Source organism: Propithecus coquereli, unplaced genomic scaffold (genome assembly GCF_000956105.1).
Source record: "Propithecus coquereli isolate 6110/MARCELLA unplaced genomic scaffold, Pcoq_1.0 Scaffold8, whole genome shotgun sequence".
Lineage (NCBI taxonomy): Eukaryota > Metazoa > Chordata > Mammalia > Primates > Indriidae > Propithecus > Propithecus coquereli.
Genome location: NW_012154173.1, coordinates 1,048,503 through 1,058,043, shown reverse-complemented (window position 1 = coordinate 1,058,043; position 9,541 = coordinate 1,048,503). Strand labels below are relative to the sequence as shown.

The 9,541-nt window shown below is 36.3% G+C and overlaps 1 protein-coding gene across 1 annotated transcript; it reads right to left on the bottom strand.

Annotated features, from left to right (window-relative positions):
* Positions 1–3,707: 3,707 nt before the first annotated feature.
* FABP12 (fatty acid binding protein 12) lies at positions 3,708–9,279 on the bottom strand. Its single transcript, XM_012663149.1, has 4 exons — positions 9,138–9,279; positions 7,302–7,474; positions 5,729–5,830; positions 3,708–3,845 (listed from the first exon to the last, which is right to left on the bottom strand). Exons 1-4 carry the CDS (start codon positions 9,208–9,210, stop codon positions 3,771–3,773), a joined length of 423 nt encoding a protein of 140 aa, XP_012518603.1. The 5' UTR covers positions 9,211–9,279; the 3' UTR covers positions 3,708–3,770.
* Between the last annotated feature and the right edge of the window lie 262 nt (positions 9,280–9,541).

Below are 9,541 nucleotides of genomic sequence, written 5' to 3'. Positions count from 1 at the left end.
TAAAATGTACATCAGATCATGTCACTCTTCTCCTAACTACTCTTCAGTGGCTCCCATCTCACTCAAAGTAAAAGCCAAAATTCTTGCCATGGCCAACAAGGCCCACCACAATCTCTCTCTACCATTATCTCTCCACCTTTATCTCTTACTACTCTCCCATTTGCTCAGTCTTTTCATGCTACACTTGCTGTCTTACTTTTCCTCAACCACAACATGCTCCTACCTCAGAGCCTTTACTCAGTCTCATCTCTCTTCCTGAGTTATATGCCTGGCTCATTCCCTAACTGCCTTCATAACTTTACTCACATGTCATATTTTCTGGTCCTACTAGCATGACCCAAACCCTCGCGATTGTCAAAAAGGATCCGTTTTTCATCACACATAACAATACAGTCTAGAAATAGTTTGCCTTTATGTCGTGACAGCAAAGAAAGGTAAGCTTCGAGACGATTTCTTTTCTGATGCTTGTTTAATTCATGTGGTACCCATCTATCCAGCTTCTTGACCTTGCCATTTTGTTTCCAATGGTCCAATATTGTTGGAATAGTAACGTCAAACCTCGCTGCTAATTCCCACATAGGTTAAGATGGATTCGCTTCCACTACAGCTTTCAGCTCATTATTATTCACCTTGGTCTCAGGTCACCCATGTGGCTCATTTTCAAGACGAAAATCACCAGAATGAACTTTTCAAACCATTGATGTACTGTGCATTCATTAGCCACATCCTTCCCAAACACTTCATTGATATTTCAAGCTGTCTATGCTGCATTGGTTCCACGATGGAACTCATATTCGAAAATAACACAAATTTTTTACTTATCCATGGTTTTCATAAAAAGTGCTCTAAAAAAATTTGAAAGATAATCACAAGCCAAACTTCATTTGAAAGAATGAGGATGTACCTTCACAATAAAAATAAAACAAAAAGTGTCAAAGTGAAATGTCAGAGATATCAACTGTCAAACTTAGTACTTAAGGAAATCGGACATATCATACTTAATAACCTAATATTTATTATTACATCGAAAGACTCTAAAAGAAACTCATAATGTCAGTCTCTGGAGAAGCTTGTGGCATCACGGCTAACAAGCATAGACTGTGGAGGCACAGAGACCTAGTTTTGAACTCTGGCCCTGGTATTGATCAGCTGAGGAACTTTAAACTAAATATTTAACCTCTCTGAGTCTTAGTTTATACTTTTATAAATATCTCATGAAGAAGATGAGGTTATGAATAGGAAGTTTAATCACAGTGTCTGGCACTTAATAAGTACTCAACAGTCTGTTATTATTATTATTATTTCATTTTCAGTCTCAGGTTATTGCCCACCACATTATTCGAATGGAACATTATTTTCCCAAACTTATTTGCCAGATAGGAAATATTCAATATTAACTCTGTTTAAGTAAATCTAAACATCCTCCATCGGTGGTTTTCTAATGGCTGTTCTAGTATAGTTTGGCTAAATCTGAATCAAAGAATATATTTTAAAAAAACCTCAATTTTTTCCAGCTTAAAAAAAAAATGTTATACCTCACTAGGAATAACTCCATTTCTTTAATTATCTTGATTAATGATAATTGATTCAAACTAAATTGATATAAGCTACACCGAGGTTGCAGCACAGAAGCATAAATTCTCTAGGACAGGTCTTGTGAAAGGAGCCGTAGGAGTCCCTCCACGATTTTCCCACCCAGACTGCTGTCCTCACTGTTGACGTGTGTACCACCCTGTTGCTAGGTGTCTTCTATCCCAGGCAAGGCAATTATTCACCAAGAAAGTGGTTTTAGATATTTCTGTCCAGATAGAAACATTTGTTTTATAACCTGGTGCTTATAAATTCCCAGAGATTAGTATGCTCATGTGATACCCTTCCAATATGCCATTTCTCTACTGAGTTGATCAAGGGCAACAAACATGACCTGGTTCTTCTATCACCAGCTCTCAGGCCGTACCTGGTACAGGGCAAATGTGTAGCAAACCCTGAATTACCGTATCACTTTGGAGCAGCAATGTCTCTTGTTTGATTTGGTTTATCTAGATGGTTGCCCAACCATCCCCAAAGGATATGCACTTCCATCAACCACAGTGAATGACTTCCTGCTTTAATGATTCTCAGCTGGGTAAAGGAAGTGGCAGGAAGGTAGGCATGTGGTTTATCACTGCATACAATCTTTGGTTGCTGTTGTACTTTTGTAGGGTTTTTTGTTTTGTTTTGTTTTGTTTTTTTGAGTACTCAGAGGTCCCTAAACTTCACTAGATTGTTGACAAGTAACATCATATTCACATCAATATCCAAATGTCATGTTCTTGCTCACACCTGGTCATGCAAAACACCAGTCCTTGCAAAGTCCACCCTGCTCCCAGGCCCTGCCCACCAGGCGTTCCTGAGACTCACCAGGGATGTCCCTCCTGTGTCCTCCTGGTATCTCATAACTAACCCTTCTTCTTCTACTGTCTCCTGCTGCTTATGAGAGTATCTCCATTACCACAGCAGGCAAGACACTAACACCAGTGCCAAGAGCACTGTTTTCCAAAGCTCCTGCAGCCACTGACCCTCGAGGTGTCAGAGCAGTGCTGGGCTCCATTCCGATGGGGGACTGCTTCTCTCCTATCTCTACAGCAAGCTGTTACCTAGGCCTGCGGCAGAGCTGCGCACATCCACAGCCATGCACAGGGTCTCAGGAAAATTGCTCCTTGAGCCTCTGCCTGGAATCCTCTCTCTGTCCAGTCCAAGAAGCTCAGGGGACAGATATCTTTCTGTGTCTTCCATTATCTTCTTTGTCATTTCAGTAAACCAAAAAATAAACAAGCACTTCTTTCACTTCTACCAGAATACCAAGATCCCCCATGTATCAATCAGACAAATAAGCAGTGACAGACCACAAGTTCAAATGGTCAAACTCTATGTCCTCATCTGGACTAAGCTATGGCATCCTATAAAATCCCACATGTTTTAAGACAAAGGGAAGCTGTTTATTCATTAGTGTGATGTAGTATTTCACTTGGTTCATAATTGTACACTATGAACCTGTTTCTACCGAACAGTTCCAATCTAAATTCACTTTGTTATGGTTGTGAGGTTAATAATTGGGAAATGTGGATTTCGGTTCCAGTTCTTCCTGAAATAATCTAGGTGATAGTGAAGAAGTGGACAGTTAACTGACTTGGACCTGCTTCTCCATCCACAAAATAACGTGGTCGGTCCGCACAGTTTCTACAATCCCTCCCAGGCCTAACACTGCATAATATTTGGTGCCAATGAAACAAAATATTCTCCTTTGGTGCGGCTTTCAGTGATGATGGTAGTGGTTGTGGTATTCTCTGTGATAATAGTAAGATATTATATTAGATGTCAGTATTGCTTTTAGTTCCAAACATGTTTCTTATCCTTTCACATACAGTTGAGGCTGCGATCTGTGAGGTATATTGTATGTCCTAACTAGTTTATTAAAAACTTAATATTATTTTCCCAATATAGTACAGATCATGTTGAATTTAGAGGATGGACATAAAATGCATAATAAGAAGAAAATCAGCATGAAGTGCCTGTTTTAATATATCGTCCCAGCCCTGCATTGATATATCATCCTGGTTTCTCATAGCTGCCAATGCCAAGATACTATATGATATAGGCATATTTAACAGAGCAAACAAAATTGTTGATGCTTGTGCAAAGAGAGGCTCTTTTATATTAACAGCCACAATATTTTACTTGGAAGTTGTATTTAAACAACCTCAGTAGTTTGGATCACAGCCTGAGAAAGCTTAAGAGTTTGAGACTGTATCTGCTGATACTCGCTCATACGTCCGTGTGCAGATAACGTCGTTCACAGCACTTTCCTAGAAGACAAAAGAAGGATGAGATAGGTAAGTATTGTTGGTGAAATTGATGTTTAGAAAAATGTAAACTAAGTAATATCCATATACACATTCCTTAAAAGTCTTGAAAAGAGATCTATATAGACTATAAATAAGACCAATTTGTTAGCTGATTTTGCCATATTATATATAATATATATGGAAAATCACATACGTGTGGTACATATGGTGCATATAGAAGGTATATATAATGTTTATATATTTATGAAGAAAGCAAGGCATACAGTTTGGAATTTTAAGTTTTTATTAAAGTATTTTAAATGCCAACATTGAAGCATTTTTGTTATTTTACATACTTTACATTTTTCAAATAAGAATACTAACTTACATTGATGTAGTATAGTATTTTATGGTTTTCAGCACGCTGATACATAATGATGATATTTAATTATCTCAGAAAACCTTTCATGAAGACATTGTCTATATCTTGAAGGCCAGGAATCTGAATTTTGGAGAGGACAAATAACTTGTCCAAAGTTACAAAAGTACTGACTGGAAGAAATGGAAATCCATATTCTTGGATTCTGAGTCTAGTGTTCCTCCTAATGAACTATAAAACCTGTCTGTTTATTGGCTATGTCATGATAAGCAGCAGTAAAATCAGTCATCCCTTCCCCTTCTGACTTTATAAAGAATAAAATGTACTTTTTTTTTTTTTTTTTTTTTGAGACAGAGTCTCACTCTGTTGCCTGGGCTAGAGTACCATGGCATCAGCATAGCTCACAGCAACCTCCAACTCCTGGGTTCAAGTGATAAACTACAGGCCTACATCACTACGCCTGGCTAATTTTTTCTGTTTTTAGTTGTCTGGCTAATTTCTTTCTATTTTTAGTAGAGATAGGGTCTCGCTCTTGCTGAGGCTGGTCTCGAACTCCTGACCTCAGCAATCTTCCCGCCTCGGCCTCTCAGAGTGCTAGGATTACAGGTGTGAGCTACTGTGCCTGTCCTAAAATGTGCTCTTTTTACAGAAAGAAAAAAATAACTCTGTATTAAGAAATGAAGTTAGATGTTGTTTACCTCTATAAGAACCTTGCATATTCCCTAGAACTATTTTATAATATGTTCGAAATTACCTTTTTATTCAGTTTGGTGCAGGTGGGGGTTTGGGAGGAGAAGAATCATTGACACACATCCCTCCACTCTGCAGAGGTGGGGAAGACCTGGAAAGCCATCCCAACAGGGAGCAGGATGGATTCTATAAAGCATAGACTTTGGAATTAAACCAATTGGATTTTAATCTCAGCACCACTACATTTTTCTAGCTATATCCTTAGGTAAGTCAGTGTCTGAATCTCGGTGTCCTTGCCTGTCAAATGGGCTAATAAATCTTGCCTCACAGGACTGTTAAGAGGATTGGGTAAACAAAATTAATATGTGAAAGCTTAGGGGCATGGTAACCACATAAGTATTAGTTCTTACTTGTGTTAACTCATCCATAGACCAAAAAGATACCACTCCAACTTCATAACCCTAGTTTCAAATTCCTTTTCATGCTTTTGTTTGGTGTTGAGTTGGAGGAACAGCGAAAAGTTAATCCTGGCATGGAGTAGAGGATTGGCAACAACACTCAATCCCTGCTAAAGTCTTTATTGCACAAATACATGCTTGCTTTGGTTTACCTGTGAGTCAAAGAATTTTTTAAAATTTTCTTTGGTTTTTTTACTTCTTCAATCCATGCACATTTTATAATATTCATAATTATACATTTATCTGATCATATTTTTCGTCATTCTTATAAGGTAAGAGAAAAAAATGGCATTTGCTATCGTTTGAGAACAAGTTACTTGAGTGATTTTATACTGGGGTTGCGATAGGTGAGGAAATATGAGAACCGACTCACTCACCACCACCATTTTCCCATCCACCAGTTTCCTCGTTATGGTGGCTTCCTTGCCATCCCAGTCCTGAACTTGAATCAAGGAATCGTTATCTAAGGTTACTTTATTCTGAAAAACAGACAAAACAGAATTCAGATCAGATTGTCATATTTGAACACCAAAATTCCATCAGGTGCCAATTCTTTTTAGCTGTTGTGATATTCTCAGATAGTTTAGAATTTGTTTACAATCCCATTTATTTTAAGACTCTGTCAACAGTAAATTTGTTGGCTGATTCTGCTGGGGAAAAAAAGATTTACAAGAGTAAAAACGTAATATTATCTTAAGGAGTAAGTGAAATTTTCTTTTTCTTTTTTACTATATATATAGGCAAAGTGTTATCTTTTTGCATAAAGAATCACAAGTAAACTCCAATTTTAGAAATATATGTGAAGCTAATTCAAAATTCCTTTTTCCCCCAAAAATATTTTCCAGCTTTTCCCTTCTAGATTTTTTTTTAATTTAGCACAGACATCTTTATTAAACATTTTAGATCAAAATTATCTTCTATTTTATATGGCACAGGAATTTAAAGTCTCATATTAATTTATTAATAGTATCTGTCTATTAAAGCGGAACTACAGTTCCTTTTATCAGGATATTACCATCCATATAGTTTAACAATCCTATGTTGAGTTCATTCATTCAAACAACAGATATTTATTAACTATCACGAGCAAGCTCTGGGTTCTGTGAGACAGGAAATCCTGTCTTTGAGAAACTCACATTCTGATGTAGGGAAACAGACAATAAACAATAAACATGAGAGTAAATTATGTATTTTAAATAAATGATGTATTTCAGTTGTAGCCTATAAGATAGAAATGAAAACTGTGTGTCACTTTCAGGCCGAGGCAATACAAAGGCCAATCAGTGTCTCTTTCTCTATCTTGTTGACTGAGAAGACCTCGATTTCCAGATGGCGCAGCTACAAGGTAGTTGAACCTGCTCTGGCCTGGATCCCTGAGAGATTAAGAGGGGCAGATACCCTATCCACGCCCCTTTACAGGCAAACTTCCCCAACTCCACGCCAACATCACATACGGACTGTGAGTTAGAAATAAATCCCCATTGTGTTAAGCCACTGTGACCTTGTGATTCATTCGTTATGATGGCCTGACTTCGCCTAACACAAGTTAAAACTAGCAGCTAATACCAGTTTAATTCATTGCAACTCTATGCATGGAAAACTGCTACAAAATGGAAAGGGAGACGTTTTGTTTCTGAGTGGTATAAATATTAATCTAGGGAAATGATTCTTTAAATGTGGTCCGCTAAGCATCACTTGAGACTTATTTAAAAATGTGATTTTCAGATGTCCACCCCAGACATCAGAGCTGAGGATGGGATTGAGCAGTAAGCATTTTTAAAATATCCCAGGAGATTTGTATATTAACATTTAACATCCTCAGAATTAGGTTTTAGCCAAAAGTTTATCATAAAGACTTTAAGTATGTTTGCTATAATTGCTTACTTACTTCGGATGATTTCTAACTAACATTCTTATAAAATTTACCTCACAAATTGTTGTAGGCCTCACCTTGGTTTTACGGCCACTTGGTGTGGTTTCCTCAAACTCTTCTCCCAGTTTAAAGGAGATCTCATTGTTTTTAAAGATGCTTTTGGTTTTTATCGTGATCACATCTCCATTTGTACTGATGGTCACTCTGGGTTTTGCCAGACGGCCAAGTTTCCTGCTGGCTCTTCCTATTCCTAGAAACCAGATAAAAGGACATGTAGTTAAATTTGTTGTTGGCTCCAAGAACTCACATTATTTGTGTAATTCTTTGTTAACCGGGAGGTTTTTGAGTCGAAAAGATTTAATCCTTCATGAATTCACATCTCTAAAGCTAGTAGCTCCACCATTATATGTTAAAATAGATTATTTTTTGCAGGAAAAAAAAAAATCCTCATTTTTTGCACACAAAAAAATTAGTCTCTAGTTGTTAAGCGATTGGCTTGTTTCTTTAGTCTAGTGGTTATTAATCTTGTTGATTTATGATTTATTATTAATCTTGTGGATTTATTAATCTTGTTGAAAATATGATTAAAGCTATGAGCCATCTCCCTATTTTACAATTATATCCATTCACAATCAACCAAAATACTTTGATATGGATTATTTATATAATGTAAGAATGTAAGCTCTTCACTTACATTCTTATATATGTACACATATATGGAGTTTGTTTTCTCTATTATTATTCTCTTCTATGTATTTTTTATTGTGGTAAAAAATATGTAACATAAATTTCCCATGTTAACCATTTCAAGTGTACAATCCAGTGGCATTAAGTTTATCACAATGTTGTGCAACCATCACCACCATATATAGAATTTTTAAAAGCATAAACATTATATCCATTGTTATTCAACTTGCTTTTTCCTCTTACCTGTATGTCTTAAAGATTTTCCAAGTCAGTACATATAGACATATTTATTCATAGCTGCATAATATTCCATAGTATGTATATACCAAAATTTATTTTATCTGTCTCCCTATTTATGAACAATTTGTTTCCATTTTTGTTTTTATAAATAATTCTGCAGTGAACATCCTTGCACACATGGCTTTGTGTATCACATGTAGGAATATTTTCAATAGAAATAGCACTACTTACACAGCAATAACTAAATTAAAATTCTGAGAAAAGATATATGGGGGAAATACTGTAATGTGGTTTATGGAATTCATGCTATAAAATACAACCACAAGATGTGACAGATTGGATAACGGTCCCCAAAGATATTCATATCCTAATCTCTGGAACCTGTGAGTGTTACCTTATATGCCAAAGGGGACTTCGCAGATGTGGTTAATTTAAGGATCTGGAGATGGGGAGATTATCCTGGATTATCAGAGTGGACCCTAAATATAATCACAAATTTCCTTATAAGAGAGAAGAGGGATGTTAGACTACAGAAGAAAAGGCAGTGTGAAAACGGAAGCAAAGATTGGAGTGTTGCGGCCACACGCCAAGGAATGCCAGCAGCCGCTGGAAGCTGGAAGACAAGATCTATTCTGAAGACATCTGAAGATTAGAGCAAATGTTTGTAAAATATCATTTTTTAAAATAATTGTCTTTTTGTTTTAAATAATTTATTAAAATCATTTGCTGTTTAGTATGTGGTATCTGCTTGTTTTGTTTATGTAAACTCATGGTAAATTGCATAAGGGACTATGTCAATCCCAACCTAGCTTTGCATACAACTGTCTCTTGATGCTGAATCAATATTTATTTTTTCTATGTAAAAAATTAAACAGTCCAAGATTATTATTAGTTTATACAGAGCAAGTTCTGTATCAAAATTATCATTTTTAAAATTCAAAACTCCCATTTTTATTGGCTACGATATGCAAGTAAACATAGCTCACCCAGTTCTTTCATATAGTCTTCAAAATTTTCACAAGAAATGGATTTCCATGTTCCTTGGAGCTGATCAACCATTGTGTTTGAGATAAGTTGATCTCAAAGAAATATAGCTTCATAGGGGTGTGTATGTTGGTGTTCCCTGAAATAGTAACAGAACCTGTTTTTAATACAATTCTAGATAGAAAATGCAATGAGGAAAGTCAGGAGAAAAAAATAAAAGAAAGAAACTCTAATTCTTGCAATTTTCCCTGAATATCATCTAAAGCAGAAAAGCTCTCTTAAATGTAAATAAGTCAGGATGAAAATGGAAACATGGTAGAGCGTGTAGCAGGATTAGATATAACTTTTCCAGCACGAAGTTAGGATCAAAACTAGATGTTACTTCCCTTCCCTAGGCCCTGCCACA

What these genes read in the sequence shown, in the direction of transcription:
- FABP12 (XM_012663149.1), bottom strand. Translation starts at nt 9,210, where the DNA reads ATGGTTGATCAGCTCCAAGGAACATGGAAATCCATTTCTTGTGAAAAT. An exon ending in AGACTATATGAAAGAACTGG is followed by an intron (nt 7,475 to 9,137) that starts GTGAGCTATGTT and finishes TCTGGTTTCTAG; the next exon opens with GAATAGGAAGAGCCAGCAGG. An exon ending in TGGATGGGAAAATGGTGGTG is followed by an intron (nt 3,846 to 5,728) that starts GTGAGTGAGTCG and finishes TTTGTCTTCTAG; the next exon opens with GAAAGTGCTGTGAACGACGT.